Source organism: Buteo buteo, chromosome 2 (assembly GCF_964188355.1).
Source record: "Buteo buteo chromosome 2, bButBut1.hap1.1, whole genome shotgun sequence".
NCBI classification, from domain to species: domain Eukaryota; kingdom Metazoa; phylum Chordata; class Aves; order Accipitriformes; family Accipitridae; genus Buteo; species Buteo buteo.
Window position 1 is genome coordinate 51,558,545 of NC_134172.1, and position 20,870 is coordinate 51,579,414.

Below are 20,870 nucleotides of genomic sequence, written 5' to 3' on the forward strand. Positions count from 1 at the left end.
TACTTGTGTCTGTCTCAGACTGTGTCTTAGGCTCTGCAATTGTTCAAATGTGCAGTTTGGGGTCAGGGGTGGAAATTGTGTGGGTGGTTCTGGAGTTTTTTTCTGTTTATTCCTCAGCCTACTTCTGGTGATGGGCAAGTCTCTACCTGATTGACAGAATCAAGGCACAGTCAGAGTGAACCATGACAGTGTTTTACCTGTTCTGCACCTCCTGAGTGTTTTCCTCCCTAAATAAATGTGCTCTCCTGAACTTGTGTCGGACAGTGCTGGTGTGAAGCAGTGGGTTCTTCTGAGTAACCTTCAGCATAAGCAGCATGAGTAGCAAGTCTCTTCCTGGAATTCCTAGGTTATGATGAGCATCCTTGGCTATCTCATGAGCTTTTTAATGATAACTGTGAGGGTGCAAATCTACCCAATATGTGACTTATTCATTAGGAGTGGAGAGGACTGCTGCTGAGGTCCACCTTCACTGCTTTGTCCCTCCTGCTTTAGGTAACACCTTGTTGAAAAATGGGGGAAAACCAAAGCAGCAAGGGAATCACTTTGAGAAGCTGAGTTAGTCTTCTAGCCATGACAGAGCATCCCAACTGTCCTGACCTTGGTCTGCAGTTGTAGAAAAGTTCAGTTGCCTGGCAGTTTGTTTATTTATTTCAAATTCATAACATCAGCACACATAGGGCATAACACATGACTTCTCTGGGACAGCAAGTCTTTTGCAAGATATTTATTTTAGGCTTCTGCTGAACACATGAATAAACCAGCAAAAGAAAGAAATTACAATTATGACAACGATGAGGTCAATCAGAGAGAGAAAATTGTCTTGAGAGCACTCACTTAAGTGAAACTGTCACTTGTGACAACTGTGTACATTCACGGACACAGCGGGATGCAATCGATTAATGGCTCCTTCAGCTCAACGGGAGGTGGAGAAGCAGCTGCCTTTGACTTTTTAGCCTTCTTGCACACCAATGCTTTCCACCGGGGAGTGGTAAACGGGAATACTCTGACCATCCCGCAGTTTCAAGGTGACATCCTGAAGGCACCAGCTGACACAGACCAAAAGAGATTTTTAACTTTTTTCAATCACTTTTAATATAGTAGTAAAGTCAGTGTAGAAAAAGCTGGCATGGAGAAACAAATCATTCCATGCATTCATTGCCTTTAAAAATTCTCTCAAGTGTTTTAAAACTTGGTTTGCAAGTGCCAGGTTCTGAAAGCTGTTTTCCCTAATAGCATAGCACAGTCCAGATTTAAAGGTCTGGGATGTGTGTTCCTATTTGTTGCAACTCAAATAAAATCCTGCCAGCTATTTTTAGATAGGACATTCCTCCCCCGACCCAGTGCCTTTCTTCCTCTCCGTCCTGCTGGTGCATTCCTTGCTCTGCTCCTCTCCAGCCTTGGAGCCAGACTGTGTTGCTAAGGAATTATCCTGGCTTGGAGGAGTTTGAACACTGTGTGATCACTCAATGTGACTGCTGAAACCCTGACAGGGTACGACAGTAGTTACTTAAAAGAGAAGGAAAACTGCGTTTGTTGGAGACTGAGGGGAAGCCTTTTCCTTCCTCTAAGCTCTGCTTCAAACCCACTTCTGTGAGACTGCTCACGCTGCTTTTCCAGCTGGGAAGGACTATTATTTTGGGGTACTAAGACAGGATTTTTTCAAAAGCTCCTGGCGCTCACCCAGCTCTGCTTTTGCTGGAGTTGGTGCCGAGTACATACAATTAGGTAATTCGGCTGCCACACCTCTGTGCAATGAGTCTGTGGCAGGGCTCTTCGCTCGCCAGCCCTCTGCCTCCGTCCGACCTGGGACGAGTAACTGCGTCATTTGTAACAGGGCTTGAAGGAGCAACTGCTTGCTCCCCTCAACGTGGCCCAGGGTCTCAGCCCTTCCCTCCACTCGCTTCGGGGCAGGCAAGCGTCATTTTGCAGGACTGGTGCCTTGGTCGCCCTTGTCTCCGGGTGCCCTCACCATCCCTGCGCTGCCTGCGCCTGAGTGAATGCCTCCTACTCCAGGTCCAAACCAGCTCATGCACCCAGATTTCAGTTTTTTTCAGTTGCCCTCCTTTTTTAATAACCACATAAATAAATAAACTACTATGGACAGACTGCATGCTCAGAGTCTGAAGCATTTCAGTGGCTTAGCAGCTTCAACTACTCTTGCACAGAGCGCTCACCTCCTGGTGTCATTTCACTGTGTCTGTAGTGGTCTGGTTGCCTCCCCAGTGTCCACTGGAAATGCCCACATGCACACTCTGCAGAGCACCACCAGAATGGCCTGCTTACATGTTTGTTATTCCTGTTGGGGACTTCAGGAGCTCCTCTTCACAGAGCAGATGGAATGAGCCATTTCACTCTTACTTAGTTCCTCAGCCAGGTGCAAGGACACCAAGTCCTGCCTAGCCCCAAGTGCAGCTGTCCACAGAACCCCGCATGTAGGTGGAGATGGTTGAGTCTGACAGGTTTGTCTGCCACAAACCCTTTTACAGAAGATGCATTTTTTTTTTCCTCTTGTGCTTGCAGAAATGCATGGAGAACTCATTTTAAAAACAAAATTCTGAGAGATACGTATGCACTTCAATTACTGCCGTAGCTTAACATCTTGCAATCTTCAGTTATCCTCAGAGTAACCCAGTGAAATGGGAGGGAACTGTTACTTCCCTCCATCTGTGAGGAGGGGATAAGGAGGAGTGAGAAGATCAGAGCCCAGGCCCCCAGGGAATCGTAGGTGTACAAGAAAGGTGGCAGGGGACCTCTGGGGGTATCTCTGGTCGCTAGGGAGCAGACCAGGCCTTGCCCTGAGTCTCTCAAGTCCCAGCCTAGTGCCTCCCTCCCATCATTTTACACCTTCCTTCCCATAGTTATTCAGAAGAGAAATCCAGTAAGTCGTGCTCACCTAATTATGAAAAGAAAACATTACCATATGGCTAGCGGCAGCTGAGAAAAAATGTTGTAGCTTTGGGTTTCTAGATAGAGATAACAGAAGTGCCTAACAAATGCCCAAGAACAAATACATGTGAGGAGGTTTCCATCTAGTGAAATTTCCTTTTTTGCGATGGAAGGTGGACTTTGAATTCATGTAATAATTCTTTGCTTAGCTCTACAAAACAGTTTACCCTTGACAAGGGAGGTTTTCAAGCTTCAGTACTACAAAAATGTAAAATCTCTACGACACGATGTGGAGTCAGAGCATCCTTCTACTGTAATATATCTGTTCTAGCACTTTTTTTTAAATTATGAAGACTATGTTTATTGGATAGCTTGAAAAAAATCCTGCATAGTTTTTAGCTCACCTTGATAGGTTCTGAGGTAATGTGTAAGAATTTCCCCTACTGCAATACATAATACTAGACGGTAGTTAGGACTGCTGTTCAATGGCCTTGCACCTTCTTGGGGAGGAGGGGTGGGAGGGGACAATACCTTGGCTCACAGTATTTGTATAGATACTGAACTGTAGTTTGCAGAACACATTTCACACAAATTAATGGCTCATGTTGTTGTTTTGTTTGTATTCATAGGGATGAATTCAATAGATTTCTCAACTGATTTACATTTTTTGCCATAATGACGGTAATAACCTTTCACAAGACCTTCAGACATGAATTTCCTCTTTCTTTGTGTGTACGACCTCAGCAGCATGGATTACTAACGCAAATATCCTGCTCCACTCTTTTCTCCTGCCACTTCTCTCCTTGCGTCTATGTATTTCTCCCAGCACCTCCCCCAGTACACACCATTGATGGGAGTGGTCCATCTCTGAGTTAATGTAGAGGTACCCCGCTGACTTTGTTCCAGATACCGGTAACTTTATCTGCAGATGTAAAAGTATGTTAAAGATTCAGTGAAGCATGTTACTGAAATGGACATGTACTGCTTCTACAGTCAAAGACACAAACCCTCCCTTTTAACTTAAACTAATTTTATTTTTTTAACATATTTCAGAGTTTTACTAAGCTTTTCTAACGGCTAAGGTGTGCGTGGCTATACAAGTATGCCTGTTCTGCCATACATTAATCTCTCTCTGCTGAAAGAATGTACTGTGTTACAGCTGCAAGCCCCAGGGAAAACCACTCGCTCTCTGAATTGTTTATGAGCAAACACCTTTCGTTACCAGAATGCATGGTGATCCAGAGGTGACCTGCACTGTGCTAGAGCTTCCCATAACCTTAACAAGCCTGTAGGTTGAGATCCTCTGTAGATCAGTCCATTAACATGCATCAAGGCAATGAGATGTTCAATGATTTTTGTCAGTGTCACAAATTCTTCCACTCAGTTGTTTATTAAACAAAGCTAGGAGCTGCAGCACTGACCACAGCTAATTGCACTCGGTCTAAAATTTGAATAAAAGAAATGTTTCACGTGTAGTGTTTGCTGGTGGTATTGCAATCACAAAGGGAAAATGCCAGGGGTTCTCCAACAGGCCCAGGAGCTGACAATGTTGTGGAGCCAGTAAACTGATCTATGATATAATTGTTAATGATGATTAACTAGTTTATTTCATGAGAATATGAATGCTCAGGAGCATGAAAAAGCAGAGAAGAAAGTTGGTGGTTTGTGTCCTGGGTGAGGTCGGCAGAAGGCAGGGGTTGACTTCACCCTGAGTCACCTGAGCAACCAGCATTCTTAAACAGTGACACAGGAACATATCGGTGGGACAGGTTCTCTTCTTATTTTCAATCAGCATAAGAGGTTGTGTGTTTTCCCCACATTTTTGTCTTTGGATATGTTGCCTGGTTAAATCTGTAAAACCAGGGAAATGTTTTGGCCTATGGTGTCGCATGGGTGAAGCCTGGCTGCAGCAAGACAGAAAGTAGAATTTTATGTGAGCTGGTTGAAGGTTGATTTTTTTCTTGCCCTGACAGCCTCTCTCCTTCACTGCACCATCTGCTCAATTCCTTACTGCCCTTGCTTGATCCTTAGAACTCAAAACTAGTCACCAGGAGGGACAAAATTATTCAAATTTGATGAGTGAGTTGCCTGGAGAGGTCTCTAGGGACATTTTGCATCACTAGCAAAACCAGGGAAGGGCAGCCAGTCCTGGATTAAGGAGTAAAAACACTGATGGAAAGTCCTTTTCAGGCAGCAACCCAGAACGGAAGCGGACTTGTGTTTGCAAGGTTTGCTTTGGCCCAGCCCTGGGCTGATGCAAGGCAGCCTTGTGCAACACTTCAGCACCCAGCGCAGCATTCTCCAGTCACTACGTAACCCCAGCACTCAGCTCCGCACCCAGCAGCTGTCCTCCATGGGACAGACTTACAGGTGCTTTTAAAAATGACACCATTTGTGCTGTACCACAGCATAGCTCATAAGCAGCTATAAAACTCTGTTCTGGACAAAGCTTTAAAAATTAGTATGGGATGTATCCAGGGGGGAGAGGGAGGCAACTGCTATTTTAAAACTGGATCTGATATGTTTCTGAAAATGCTTTTGTGGTTTACGGTAGCAGGAGGGGGACCGACTGGCTTGGGAGGTCCCTTGGCATTCTGTGACGTGCCCATATAGCACAACATGAAGATGCTGCTCTTGCTGCTTCTAGTCCCTCACATTAGAGCATAGATTTATGCTTTGGAAACCCGTTCCTCTTTCAAATCAACTGGCATCCCATCCTACTGCCTTCCAGTGCCCCCAAGTGACTCGCGACCTCCTAAAAATCCCCCGGCTGATCTCTTGTCACCGGACACCTTCGGAAGCCACCCTGTGACACCACCTCCCCAGCATTACCTGTGCTCTTTCTGTGTCCACGCGATTACTCCCATCTGTCAGTCGGATGTTGTGAACCTTAAGAGGGGGAGCACCCAGGGCTTCCAGGGCATCAGGATTGCTGTTCAGTTGCTCCAAAGCCTGCTGGTAATACTGGGTCCTGGCAAAACTTTCTAGGTGATAGAAACAGGGTAGTGAGGAGACTGCCCACTTAAAATCAAAACATAAGTAAAAAAAGAAAAAGACATTTCCTCCAGGCTACCACACCCTCCCTGAAAAACAGTCCAAACTATTAATTAGGAGAAATCTGGCTAAAGGAGGAAACACAACCTTACATCACAGCAGCAGTGCTGAACTGTAATGTTATTCAGCTCATTTAAGTGAAGAGGGCTCTGAATATAGCTTATTCCATACTGATATACAGTTCAGCCTATGGCTGTGTCTCCCTGCTTTTCATATGTTTGTATGTCATCTAAAAGGAACAAAAAAAGAAGGAGAAAAAAAAAAAGCATAAGGAGGCATACCTGAAAATGTTCTGAAAGTAATTAAATTTATTTTTTTTTAAAGGAGGTACAGAAAATACTTTAAGAATGGACAATATTTCACAGACATTGGTGTGAGACAGGAACAGCTGCTGCTGCCGTGAAACTCTTGCTGTGGTCTTGGTACAGCTTTTCAAGTGGCAGCCATGAAGCTGCAACTCTACTGATGGATGCATTAAAAGGGAGGCACAAAGAAGTGCCATTAGAGTTAATGGTCAAGCAGCAACAATAGCACAGTAGCCTGGATGCTGCAGTGTTGGCATATGGAGGACAATTGTGGTAAATCACTATTTATCAATGTCTGGTTGCTATGTATAGCTGGACAATGCTGTGCAGTGGTCACTAATGGACAATGCAGAGCTGTGAGGCTGGAAACATGCCGACCCTCCTTATGGAAGCAGAGATTTGCTTATAAACAGTTTTATAAACAGTTTTTGCCTGCTGGGATTTCTAGATGTGCTGCATGCCAGCCTAACTTCACTCTCTTGACATCAAGAAGGGCAGAGTTAAACTAAGAGTGTGCACATGTGAAAATCCTAATCTGGCAACTTTACTCTCGCCTTCCAAGGAGTTTAAAACAAGGTGTAAGGTTTGTTACCTGATCTCTTGCCTGTCAGTATTACTCTTAGAGCGTGAGGCAGAAGGATGCTGCCCCTTCTCCCTAATTATAGTCATCCCTTGTGAGCAGGCAGCATCCAGTTGGCATAGAAACAGCTTTGCTAGGCTGCAGCCTGCACTGGTCCTCCCCTGCCCCCTGGGCCACCCTAAGGAGCTCCAGCAAAAGGGGTTGCAGCATGCCAGCCCTTTAGTGCCTACAGATCATGTTAAAAGTATGTTGTGCTCATCCTGCAGGTTGGAGGGGAAACAGGTTCGAGTTTCCTAGTGCTCCTTCTCAGCTGTTCCTTGTTAGCATCTTGTGTATCGGACATAAAATGGCAGAATAATCCATTTGTCCACACATTTGCAGTAGGAGTGCTGAAAGGATGCTGGGGTTGGCTGGGGCAACTGCTCCTGTGAGGAGGGTGTGGAGGTAAAGAGAATGAGTAGAAATAGAATTACCTGAGTGTTTGTTCAAGCTTTCACAGAGCCCACATGCATGCAAACTTCCCTTCAGCCTGAAGGAAGGGGAGGGAAGCACCCCTCTCCCTCTGCTCCCACCACTATGGAAGCCACTTGCTCCTCCCAGGTCCCAGTATGGGCCAGTTCTGTGCACTGGGCAGAAGGAACTGGGATAGCCCTGGGTGTGGGCCAAGGGAGGGAGGGTGCCAGTGTGGCCTCCCTGTCTGTTGGAGGCTACAGAAGGACACACTCTGCAGCAGAGAGTGTCCTTTCAACAGCCCAGTTGGCTTGTCACCGAGTTACCAGACAGCTACTCACTGGCCACCGATATTGCAACACAGCAAGAAGCAGTCATTGCATTGTGCCACTTGACTGCACAGCTAAGTGATGCGGGCAACGAGCCCTTTGACTTTCTGTATAGCACAGGGGTTGACTTTTTTTTTCCCCAGAGATTTCTAGATGACAATGCTGAAGATGAAAATTAAAAAATGCTAATGTCCTTGTTAAAACTAGATTCAATATTTTAAAGCATAAGAGGATCATATATCTGTCATGTACTCCAGAGCTTGAGGGCATGAGCTGCCTAAAATTAAAGCCTGCTTTCTAGCCTTGTCTGATTTGTTATTAATACATGTAAAATGAAGGGGAGGTTTCAGAGCTCATCTGAGGGCTTGAGGAACAGGCTTGGCTATGCTTTTCTGGCAGCATCCTCTGATATAAGGGTAGGTGAAAAGCAGTATCATTTGATAGCACCAGCAAGGGAGAGGCATAGGGCCAAGAGGCCTATAGCAACCCACAAGAGAGGCAAAGCCTATTTCTGGTCTGATGCTAAATATCTAGAAACAATTTTAGAAGAAACAAACATCTATCATTTGGACTAATAATTTGGATTCTTGGCCAAACACATGTAGCAACTAGAGCTGCCTGTAACAGCAACATCAACTGTCTAGCTTTTCTCTCCTTGTTCTGGTCTTCTCAGCGCTGAGTGCTCTTATCTGCCCTTCATTCAGGAGAAACTAATGATGTCTTAGCACTTCATAGGCACATTGTGTTTAAGGGCCAGCACCACAGAGAGATTTACAGATAAAACCCCTAGACATTAAGACCTTCTCACAGATGGTCCTCTTTTCCTGCCCAGTTGTAAATCTCAGTAAGAAACCAAACCTGCATTACTGCCTAAGCTTTCACTTTGCCCTCACCCTCAGGAAACCCCCCAGAAACCAGACTTTCTCCTGACCACAGTAGCCTGCTCCCTTTGTAATACCCACCTCTGGATATGCGTGCAGCAGCACTTGGGAGAGCAGCAGCCCTGGGGCTAAACAAAGCAGAGCCCACAGAGGCAGAACCCAGAGGCTCAGCCACACTTCCCTTAACTTCATCTGCTTTTCACATCTTGCATGCTGCTATTTTCCCCGCTACACAAAAGCAAATGAAAGGGGCAGAGGAGAAATAAGGTTGCTAACAGCACCAAGACTTACTTTGCATAAGATTATACATCACGATGCATCCCCCACCGCTGAACAGTCCCATGAAAACAGCCATTTGCTGCAGTTTTCTTAGAGAAGCTGGCATTTTTCCTCCCTGAAAAGAAAAAGGGAAGACATTTGTTGTGAAAGAAGAAAGCTAAAGGGTTATTTCCCTCCTCCTCCTCTTTCCTAAAAGCCTTTTCCAACCAGGCCTGAATGAAAGCACAGTGCAGAGGCATTGGGCTCTTGCTTACTGGGGCCCCACCGCGCACCCAGAAGGAAGGGTGGTGAGAACAGAGCAAACCAGGGACCCAGCCGGGCTGAATGTGTTTATTCAACTTCTTTTAGCGATGCCACCACTTCGCTAATTGCCGAGAAGAAAATGACCTCCCCAGTGTGGCCGGGGGCCAGCTCTGCGGCACATTGTCACGGGGGTTCCCGGTGTCTGTGCACTCGCTCACACACTGCGAGCATTCAGGCTCCGGGGGCTGGATTTCTCTCTCGAGTAAACTTCTCTAAAGTAAACACGCTCGCGGCAGGGCTGGATTTGGCCTGGAGTGGTAAGGGACAGAGCCAAGCCAGCCCTGTGTCTGCAAAGATAATGGAGCCAGGGTGTGTGTATTCTGTTGTGTTGTTTTTTTCCCAAGCCGTGGATAAACAGGAAAGTTCTTGCAAGCTATTTTTCTTCCTTCCTGCACCCCCCCCCCCCGAGCCCAAGCTTGCCCTTTAAATGAGTCACAATTTTGGCATTTGAATGAATGACCTAGCAGAATAAGAAACACCTCTGAGAAAGTCAATCTACTGAACGCTTCCACGGTTTGGGTAAGAAGGGGACTGTGTGGCCTGAAGAGTCGGAGCTAATGCTCCTGCCCACAGCAGGTTAGTAGGAGTCAAGCTGAGTTAGTAGGAGAGTAGCACATTGCTTCAGGCTGTGGTAGGATGGGACTTGACTGAGCATCCAAGTATCGGCTTATGCTTTTGCTTCTCTCGCAGCTGGGATGGTAGGAAGGAATGATTTTGAAAGAAAAAAAAAAAAAAGAAAGATTAGCAAAAGGCTGCACTTTTTGATGTAGGCACATAGACATCTCAATACTTGGGGAAGCTGTACGGGATTTCTAATCCCAAAGGCTTCACACCTCGATCCACGTGCCACGATGGTCTGACTTAAGTGTTACGCTCAGTGAGAGCTGGTTAATAAACCAAGGCCCAAACCACTTACAGAAATGTGACCTGGGCAAGGCCGTTTGAGTCCTGTTGTGAAAACCACCTCTAGCATCCCTCAGGTATGCATTAGTCAGGTATTGCTTAGCCAGCAACCACAGTTTAGAGAGGGTGGAGAGGCAAATGTCAGGAGTCCTTCCTGTCATGGCCGGGTCAGGGTGACAGGGGCAGCCTCCCTCTGCTCATCGCTCTGCTGACATGCCCGTACGCCATCTCTTGCATCCTCTAGCCTGAGGGAAACCATGAATGCAACCCAGGTACAACCTTCATGTACTGCTCTGTCGGAACTAGCTTTCAATCGTAATGCATGCTATCCCTTAGTCCAAGGCTTTGCTTGTTAACTAGTTGCCTTGATGTTAAGAGTTCTTAATATTTAAGTTTACTGTTTTATTTACTTCAGATTTATGGATGGCTAGAAATGGTAGAAACCCTGAGAAGCATATGGGTATTATGTCTCTTTTATGTCCCCAAAATCCCCAGATTGGGCCATGGGTACAGTCAGTCATCATCTCTCTCACTCCTGATCTGTTTCTGACAAGTTTTCTTCTTCACTTCCCCTGGGCAACTTAAGTGGCGTGAGAAATTGCAGCAGAGGAAGTACAAGTGTAATTTTACAGAGAAATTGTGGCAGTCGTCTCACAAGGACAGTGAGAGCTTTCTGCTCACCCGCTTGTGTTTGCCACTTACCTTAAATCACAATTTATAACATTACCTCCCCCCACCTCAAACTGCAAAATCTGATTAAAAAACGAGTTTTCCATTAGATCCGTCAGGCCAGGAGGAGAATCTGACACCAACACCACATAACAGAGAGAAAAAAAAAAAAAGGTGGTAAATCTGGAGAGCGGATCAGATGATGTAATAGGCTGTGACCCACGGCATTTAGTTTTGCCCCTTTCAAAGTTCTAGCCAGGCAAAATTTGCTTTCTGTGATGAAATTCAGGGTAATTGAATGCAAATGTCTGGGGGTGGGGGGTGCTGCCAGCAGTTTGCTGAGTAAAAGTGGGAAGACGCAGAGCTCTTGCACCAGTGAGGAGATTTTGACTGAGGCTCAGGGCACCTGCCTAGCAAAGGACAGAAATTAGAGGCTCTGCAACTCACTCTCAGCGGGTTTGAGGTTTGTTAGGTCTCACGGTCTGCTCGCACCCAAACAAGGGGGATGGAAAGTAAGAGGAGCTTCATGCTGATCGGTCATGTGCTCACACACATTTTCATCACCGCCTCTGCTCGCAGCAGGTCAGTGGCTGCACGTGCCCTGATGGTGCTGTGCCAAGACAGTGCCATCTGGCAAGGGAGCTTGGCAGCTGAGAAACGGTGATCCCGGTAAGCACTGCTGCTCCATGCAGCACTCCCGGCTGCTCCTGATGTGCCGACCCTGCCTGCAGCCGTTGCCCATTGCTGGTCCTGGTGAGGCAGGGATGGGGGGTGCTGAAGTACACCCAAGTTGTGCAGCCTGCACCAGCTCTGCGAAAGTCCTCATTGCCATAACAGGCAGAATATCTCCATTGCTTGCTTTCAGTCACAGTGGGAAGCCCACAGGCTGGACCACCCCATCCCCAGGCTAGCCCTTGACGCTCTCCTCCCACTTGTTTCCCAGCTGTTTTCCCAAGTCAGTCCTATGACACCATGTTGCAGGAAGAGGTTCAGAGCTATGCATTCTAACAAGCCTCTCAAGACCTTGCAAACCTTCTCTTTGAACCCACAATCCCCTGTTAGCTTTCAAAAGCAAGGACAGAGGTGTCCTTGGAGCCCAGTGCATCCCTCAGAGGGGGTCTGCTGCTCCCCTTCCCTGCCATGATTGTCCCTTGCGGCATGGATGTCTGGATGTTGCTTCCAAATCCTTGAGCATCCTGCTCAAACATGCAGCTGCTGAAGACTTCTGAATGGTGACACTGGAGATACTAATAGTGTCAGCTTGTGGAAGACCGAAACATAGTAAGGAGCTGTTGTCTGCGAGGACTCATCACTAGGATTTCTGCCCTCTGGCCAACCATCTTTGCTGCTCCCATCTGCTGCTCCACTGAAGTGCCATGGAGGTGGCTCACTAGGGAAGGGAAGCAGAGACATGCCCAGAGGCATGCCTCCTGTCCTGAGCCTTTCTGAAAATTACTTAGAGCCTGCAAAGCATAGAGGCTATTAAAGGGAAGGACCAAACCCCCTCGACTTAATTCACCACAAAGGGAGTAACTGTAAGACAATGCATTTAGGAGAATTTTATAGATACAACGTGCAATTGCCTCCTAAGGAGGGAAGATCACATTGCTATCTGTGGCAGAGATCTCCCCTCAGAACCTGTTATACCACTAAAAAGTATGCAAGTCAACTGGTGGAAAAACATATTTCTTCACAGCTGGTAATTAAAAAAAGCACAATTTCCAAGCTACACTGTTCTGCAAAAACATCTTTTCCCCCATGGTATTTGCAGTGGTAAGAAAGATTAGGTGGAGATTAGCACACACAAAAACACTGAGCCTACAGTTACCAAAAGAAGAGACATTAAATTGTTATAAGTAGTGTTCTCTAAAAATAAATATTAAAGAGCAGAGCTTCCCAGTAAGGGCGATGGTCATTTTGTGCCTTGAAAATAGTAAGATATGGTGAAGAAGGTAGTATTCAAGCTTGACTTTGAAACTAAGCAGGACTCAGGCAGTTAACAACAAGATTTAACAAACCCAGAGAGGTGGAAGACTCTCAGGGTCACATGTGAAATGGTGGGTTACTGCAACAATAAAGTCTGTTTTTAATTAGACTGTTTTCTCCACAGAGGATCTTCTAAAAATAGGCTGGGCTTAAGAGATCCTCCATTATTTCAGCAAATTCAGATTTTCTGGTTTGGTCTCTGAAATTCATGTGCAGACATTGGTCTCGGGCACCTTCACCAAAAGCAGGTAGCGGTGAAGTAAGGGCATTTTCATCAAGCCACAAACATTCACTTTACTTGCCTCAGACCTGAGTGAGAGAGCTGGGGCTGCAGGTTCTTTGGAGAAGGCATTTCTTCCTCCTTCTCTTCTTCCTTCTCCTCCCCCTGGCACTACCAAGCCCCACCGGCACCTCCAGCTTCTGAGTGCTATTGCAGACCAAGCAGTAACCGATAATATTGCTCTGAAATCAGAGAGAAGCAACTCGATCCATGCAAATCCAGTGTGATCATTGCTGGCTATCTCAATTTGGGCCACTGCCTACACACCTGGCCAAGACAATATGCTGCCAGGCCACCAATACAAGCAGCTGGGAGCCTTTAAACCACTTTGAACCAGTGTAGTCCTGAGGTGTCAGCATGACACACTAAATATGTGTGGCAAAAGACTATTCTTAAATTAAATTAAAACTTATCAATAGTCCTGAACACAGACCTGAGCATCTAACTTCAAGGCTGGAACTGTTGCCTAACCCTTCTGCAACGAAATTCTCCCTTGGGCTGGTGGGATTTGAGTCAGCCCCAGGTCCAGCTTTTCTGCAAGCCACCCGAGTAGTCATGGAAGTCACAGGAGATGAGGGTAATGTCAAGCAAGCCACATGCAAGCACAAGCACACACTTGTATTTCACATTCTTGCTCCCTTGCCCATCCATTGATCTTTTAAGATCCATAAGGCATCTGGGTGTGAGCCAATTTCTATATGAATAACATGCCAGGACAACAATTTAGAGACAGCTTCTTGACACTCACTATCTACAAAATACCTTCATCATTGGTACTGTCACCAAAGAGAGGACAGTACAGCAGAAGTGTTTCAACAGGATCGTCATTTCTGCATATTATTTTCCCCTTTTTCACAGAAATAGTCTCAACTTATTATTTACCTCATTTCTGAGAAGTAACAGCACAAATTGTGCCTCCTGACAGCATTTTCAGAAATACCAAGCCTTTGCATGTCTGATCTGCCTTCACCAAAAGCTCAGCAACTTGTAGAAAAGAAGTTTGCTTAATTCACAGTCAAATGAAAAGTAGAAGTAATGCTCTTTTTCTCAGTGGTTCTTCTCTAGATGCACTGAAAAGGCATATTTTGGCGTTTAGAGAGGTAAAACACCTTTTCAGCCAGCTTTGAAATAGTCCCTTCAAGGGTCATCTTGTGGATCAGTTCCTAGAAAGGTAATACTTACCCTGGCTAAAATGCTTTGAAGAGACAACTCTATGTATAAGGAAGATTACTGGCAAGCCAGGGAACTGTGATAAGCTTATTCTCTGCCCTTGCTGCTAGCTAATTAACAAACAAAGTGAAAGTAGCCAATAGAGTGATTAAGGACTCTAAATGGCCACCTTATTCTTGTAGCTGTATCACATCTGGGGCACATGCTACAATGCAGGTGGCTTGCTCGCTTAGTACAAAGCCTGACATGGTGCCTACAGATATTTTAGTTTTGTTACCTTTTTAGCCTCTCTTGGGCACTCTCATTTGCACGTTTCTATATATATATGTATCTTCGTATATATTCTGTACTCCACTGTCACAGTCTACTTCCCCATGTGCCCTTAAGTTACAGAATCTCATCTGGCAGGCTTGTCTGTACTGCATTTCTTTTCCTCCTGCCTGCACCCCTTCACCCTTCTGTATGCCCTCTTCCCCTACAGACTATTGCACCACCCCAGTGCCAGGCAGACAGAAATGGTGGGGCCACCGTTCCCGTTGTCCAAGGAGCCTTCTGCCATGCCTCAGTTTATCCCTCTGTGAAATGGAGTCTGTCTTCCTAACTGCAGGTAACAAAGGCAGGTGCCTAAATCCTTTTTTGCTCTTCTAAGTTGCAAAGATGCTACCTAGTTTGTTCAGTCTTTTTGAAGGCCAGGTTCATGTGCCAGCCAGTTCAACAATCCACTCCAGACCATGCTCCAAGACAACTAGAGCTGCCCATGCTTTGTACTGAAATACAAGGGATATCACAGAAAAGAGGCATGACTAGGGCGTGTTATTGGAGAAGCAGGATAATTATACCTACAGTGTGACCCATTTTTGCTGTTATTGGAGCACTGCGTTATAGGTTAATGCCTAATAATCTGTCATTAACATCCCTAATTGTATGTTTCTGTAATTGGACACCATGGAGCGGGGAAGAAGGTGCGAATGTTCCTTTTGTGTTTTAGAGGTGAATTGCAAAAGATTTAAGAGTAAGAATTTGTAAGTAGGGTAAATGAAAAAGTTGCATCCAAGGTGCAGGAAGAAAAGATCAGTGGTGTTTATGGTTTTAACAGTGCGTGGTTTACCTGAGAAAACTACAGGCCAGCTTCTTGGCTTCCCTGCCGCTGGGAGTGAGGTCACGAGTGCTGCAATCCAAGGTTCAAAAGAATTGGTCTACACTGTACCCATGCCTCCCCAAAGCATGCGTCACAGCCCAGCTTCCAAATGGGCACGTTAAAACAAAAGAATCACATAAAGAAATACAAATACAGTCCTTTGACTGTCTCGTGCTGTCAGGATGAGAGGGAATAGCACTCTGTACTTAGCAGGAGCTTAGCAGAAGTGGACTGTCAAGCCAGGGAGGTTTTCATATTGTGTTGTGTATTTTCTGTATATAGTTTCCTAGAATAGGTTCACTGAACCTGCAAGGTAAGTGATCAGTGAAGAGTACCAAACCATTTCTCCTGGAAAGATCAAAGAGCTTGCAGTGCTTTCTATATCGGACTAAGTACTTAGCTCTCTTGCCAGTCTGTGGCCATTTATCTGTGTCCATTATATTAATGATGCCAAAGACACTGACAAGTTCTCAGAGCCAAAACCAACAACCTATCATCTAGCTTTAAGTCAACTTACTAAATCCTGAGATTGGGAGAAAACAGCAAGAAACACAAGGAGTCTGTAACAACCTTCTTGGCTAACAGGTCACATTTTGCCTTGTAAAAAGAAAAGAAAATGGTCACAGAAGTTCACAGAAGTACTGCAAACGTCATTGGGCTAGGAACTGTATGTGGCTAAGTTAAAAGTTAGTACCTGTCTGGAAGTTTAAAGTCTCTAACTCCAATCCTGATAAGGCTTATGCCTGTGTGTAGTCTTACTAACTTCAATAATACAATCCACATGCATGCATTAAATAGGCACGCAGCAGACAGTGACCTAAAGGAACTGAATGCCAGGGGAGGCAGTCACAGGGAAAAAATGTTTAAGGCAGGAACATAGTGTAAATCATATGATGCTTGTTCCCTTGTAATGTGTCTGCTTCCGGAAATGAGAGGGTAAAAGATGTGATCTACTCTGCTGTGATCAGCATGGAGCCCAATTTACAAGGCCTTTAAAAATATCAGTGGAGACAGGAAGGTTTGCAGCCCTAAGGCCAAACGTCTTGCTGATATAATGCCTTTTGTTATATAGTATTATAGCAGTGCATACTTTTGGCACTTCACAAACACCTTGCTCTTATTCATGCTTCCTACTGAAAACCAAAAATAAATAAAATACTACCCTAAATCCCCCCAGATTCTCAGATGTGGTAGGTTTATTTCAAGTGCCCATCTTTACACCCTCCCCAGAAGAGCCCCTCCTTCAGAAAATGCTGAGCCTGTCCTTCTTCTGAAAGTCAAGTCCCTTTGAAACTCATCAGATCAACACTTGAAGCCTAAGGCTTTGAGGAAAACTAATTACTTTTGAACACTGTGGACACCTGGATCATTTCCAGAACTTGGTTCTTGCCCCTATGAGCAGAACTGGTTCGGTATCAGCTAAATCTGTTAACACAAATTAAGATCTGGGGAAAAAATAACCTCAAAGACTCGTGACTTTTTAATAAGCATTGAACACCAAAACCAGCACAAGACCAACAGGGATTCTGACCTAGAAACATTTTATTCTCAGAAAGACAAAAAAAGGTAAAAAAAAGTTATGATGGGAACCATTAAAAAAAAAAAGAAACTCCCACAATATTTGAAGGTTTCCATTCAGACAGATCCAGCTTGTTAACTTGTGCACAGAGCTGTGCAAGATGGAGATGGAGAGGGCAAAAGGGAATAGGAACTGGTGGAACCTGCCACACCATTTGCATGTGCAGCATCTGGAGTCAGACCTTTAACTTTATCTGAGTAGCTACCGATTTATCCATCCACCCTCGGAAAAAGGAAAAGATATGCTGGATGTTCACAAGACAGTTGGACGTGAATCAGCTTCTCTTCCAAAACTGAGTCAGGGCAAGAGGAATTTCAGAAAACAGCTGACTGATCCATATTTTCCTCCTCAGAACATGGGTGGAAAGGATTTGAGGGAAAAAGTCTCTCCCTGTTTAATGCTTTAAATGATGTCTCTATTTTATTCACTAAATCTTAGGTCCTTCTATAGCTCCTGTTACGGAAGGCATGGATTTTTTTTTCATTTTGCAGAGCTGTAGCAGAAGAACACAGAACGACTTCACAGGAAGCCTGTGCCAGGTTGGTCACTTCGTCTCCAGAGACCTGGGCTGTGTCCCTGCCCATGCACCATCCCCTCTCCTAGGCTAAAACAGATCAGCTTAGACAGGTTCAGCACAACTCCAGGGCTGTTTCCTATAGTGAACCTGCATTTAGGGATAGGGAGACAAGCTTTTCCTATGGAGCTACAGCATAGGGCTTTGCCCAACAAGGAGGTGGGCAGTCTAAGAGTCTGGACAAAAGCACAAACCACACTTTTACATACTGTTGACGGGTGAGATTTTTCAAAACATCAGGTGTTTTGTGTGTGCTCAACAGGTGATACCTTTACAGGATCACTGTTTCCTAAAAGTGCTGGGATCTTTGAAAATTAGACTGCTTTACGGCATTTTCAAGAGACACCCTCACTAGTAGCTTTCAAACAGGGATGCTAGCAACATACATTATTTCCTCATAAATGTATTGCTACCGTAATCTTCAAATACTTGTGGGGTTTCTTGATCAAATGCTAGATTACCAAGAGCTAAATATACAATGAAATTTGACAAATGCAGCATACATGAGACACATAGATATGCTGTGATCCATTAGAAAAGGAAACAGGACCAGTTAGCAGGGAATCACTGCTGCTAATGTCACTGGCAGAGATCCATGCCCACAGACTTCTTAAATTGAAGGCTGCAGAGGAAAGACTTTGCCTTTGACCACAACACACACATTTTTTCCATTTGTTTTTGTTTTCTTTTCTCATCGCATGCTACTCAGCTCTCTCTTTGTGGGAATTCAGAAGAGTGATAAAGAGATATCATTGCTTTTATACAATGTTACTCCCAGGGACCTCTGCTTAGATAGAAAAAGCCCCTACTCAGTGTTACTTCTAATTATCTGTGCTTTTTGCAGTTCATACAGCACCAGTAGAGGCAAAGCAGAAGACGGTGCTCCCAGGTTTCATAAGCAGCTCAGGGACTGACTCACTGTATCACTGTGGCTAAAACCATAAACTTTGGGTGTCTCAATTCACACATGTGAAAAATAAGTGACTAAACACTTCCTGGATCCTACTTCACTGGAAGATAGTGACATTCAATGGCTGCAAAACGCTCTGACAACCTAAGATGTAATTTTACTTAGGTATGAAATTGCCCATGTGCAGTAAATGCCATGTTAAGAGGCACAACAATATGTTCCAGAAAAAAAAAAGTATTTTCCAGCCTGGCACAGGGCGTGTTGTAGGACCAGCAGAATAATTACAGCAGCCATAGTTGGCACTTATTAGAAAATTAAAGAAGCTGTTAACAGGTCATTAATAATCTGTGACTACCTGCCTTAATAGTATTCTTCAGTGGACAGGCATGAGAGTGAGGGGGTGGAGGAAACAGTCACACCTTCTTCTAAGTCACTGTAGAAGGCTGATACCCTTATTTTTCATCACTTTGTAATCTGCTTGTTTACTTCTCTCCTGGTGTCTCTTCTGACTGGCTCTTCTCTCGCTGCTAGCTCTCACACCAAAGGACCGCAAGGCTCTCAGCCAGGGAAGCCAGCAACCGCACCTGCAACAGCCAGTCCCAGGGGACAGCCAGTCCTCTCTGCAGTGTCCCAGTCTGCTAGCTGTCTCCTTGCTGTTCAGAGTTGCCTCCAAACACCTCCCCTGAGCATGTGCTCCTGCTTTTGAAGATTATTTTTTCTGCAAGGCATCCCTGTCCATTTACAACACACTATGACTTATTCTCTCGTGTCTTGCTCCTTGCCTTCCATGTGTAGGCAGATGGTTGGAGGAGGAGAGAAAAACAACTTGTTTCCCTGCTTCTTCAGAAAAACACATGCTCTCCAGAGCAGACAGATGCCTTAAAGTCAGATCCAGGGCATCAATTCATCTTTTGGGTTCAGCTGTAGCGTATAAAGCATTTGCTGGCTCTGGTCTAATGCTTTTTGACATTGTCAGGCCCCCTTCAGTGAACTACTGCCTTGTAACCAACTTGACAGCAAGTATTGTTCTACATTTATTAATACCGTACGTGCTATCTTCAAACTGACATGTTCCAAGGCCAAGCATCAGCTGTGCTCAGCTCTGGCTTAAAAAAAAAATTCAGACAACAGCACAGACCTCCTGCTGCTAATAAGTAAGTAAGTAAGTAAATAAATAAATAAATGAATAAATGCCTTTACCATACTGCTGCCACACCTTTTTACCTTTTCAATCTCAATTTTGCAATAATTTTTTCTTTTCTTCTGGGTCTTAAAATTTGAAGTACCCACTTCCCTGCACCCTCCCCTTTTGGCTTCTTTAGGAAAGGTCGCCCCCCCCCAGTCTTCTTTCAATTTATTCCTTTCTCTCTCTTTTGGATGCAAACCTAAATTCCAGAAACTTGCATCTACATAAAAGTTAATTAACTTCAGGAACTGTTTTTCCTCTCCTTTTTATTTTTATTTTTTTTGAATGCAGATGGTGTTTTTTTTACTATAGCCACTGTAATTTTCTATTATTTTTAAAATGTTTGGCTTAATGGGTTATGTTTACTTAGTCAATAAGCTGATGATGCCCATGACAGGACCAGATCTGTTGGGTTAGCAGCAGGGAGGAAAAAAAATCAATAACTCCAAGCATTTGGCAGCTTTGTGGGCAGGAAATCATTTGTATTCTCTGGTTTAAATCAATGACCTTCTTTTCTTTGCTGTTCCAACAGGAAATTATAAACTCTGTGAACACTATTTGCATAGTGCCTTCTGCAATACACTTGTATAGGCCTGGGCAAAACAATATGTTAACCCCAGCAGTGCTTCTCTGAGGTCTGTTAGAGAAACCCAGGCACTTTAGCATAGAGCTTTTCAGCTGCAGGCACTTGTGTTTATTAGAAGCAGAGGCAGAATAGAGCAAGATGTGAAAAGAGCTCCTTCTCCACTTCCAACAGCACATTCAAAAGATGAAGGCATTATTTGCTAACAGGGTTTTCTATTGCAGAGTATGAAAAAATGCCTTCTTTGTAACTTGGCAAGATGTTTTATTTTCAGTATGAGAGACAGAAACTTGCTACTTCTACATTAAAACTGCAATTGCACCTTTGTATCTTGCTTGTCAGCATTGCCCTGATGTGCCAGGTATGTTTTGAAAGTACTGCACCTTTGCTTGAACTCAGCTTAGCATTACAGAGTTAATGTTTGTAAAGTTTCAGTCTTCTCTATCTTGCCCTTTTGCTAAATGCACTTAAGGAAGAAAAAGAATTTGCTACCTTGTCTTGCCATGCTGATGGGAAGCTATTCCAGGAAGGTGATGTTCTGAGAAAAAGCAGTGTTGAGCCTTGCACTGAACTTGCCTTCTAACTTTTCCTGCTGCCCACCACTGCATGAAGTCCATGCTCAGCTGAGCATGTAGAAGAGCTGGCATTCAAGAAGACAAGCTAGTCACAGGAGATGGAGGAGGTGTGTGACCCTTTTTTCTGTGTTTCCCCCAGTGTGATCATAGTGCAGCCCAGAAGTCTGGGATTCTTGTCTATCGCCAGAGCTAAGTGTTACAGCTTGCAGAACCAGCAACTGGCACTGTAAAGCTTCTGGACCTAAGCAAA

General features: G+C 44.7%; 1 protein-coding gene across 8 annotated transcripts in view; it reads right to left on the minus strand.

Annotated features, from left to right (window-relative positions):
• Positions 1–679: 679 nt before the first annotated feature.
• The window catches only part of COA1 (cytochrome c oxidase assembly factor 1), a 53,056-nt gene continuing 32,865 nt past the window's right edge, over positions 680–20,870 (minus strand). For 3 of the 8 annotated variants that reach the window (XM_075054548.1, XM_075054556.1, XM_075054562.1), the window contains 4 exons: positions 8,777–8,879; positions 5,719–5,870; positions 3,732–3,808; positions 682–1,046 (listed from right to left, as the gene is read on the minus strand). In XM_075054548.1, coding sequence (XP_074910649.1) covers positions 950–1,046; positions 3,732–3,808; positions 5,719–5,870; positions 8,777–8,870 — 420 coding nt within the window. In that variant the 5' untranslated portion in view covers positions 8,871–8,879 and the 3' untranslated portion in view covers positions 682–949. Of the gene's footprint in view, positions 1,047–3,731; positions 3,809–5,718; positions 5,871–8,776; positions 8,880–9,018; positions 9,194–12,927; positions 12,951–20,870 lie in introns of those variants that run through there. The other 5 variants (XM_075054590.1, XM_075054574.1, XM_075054583.1 and 2 more) reach the window with 5 other exon arrangements.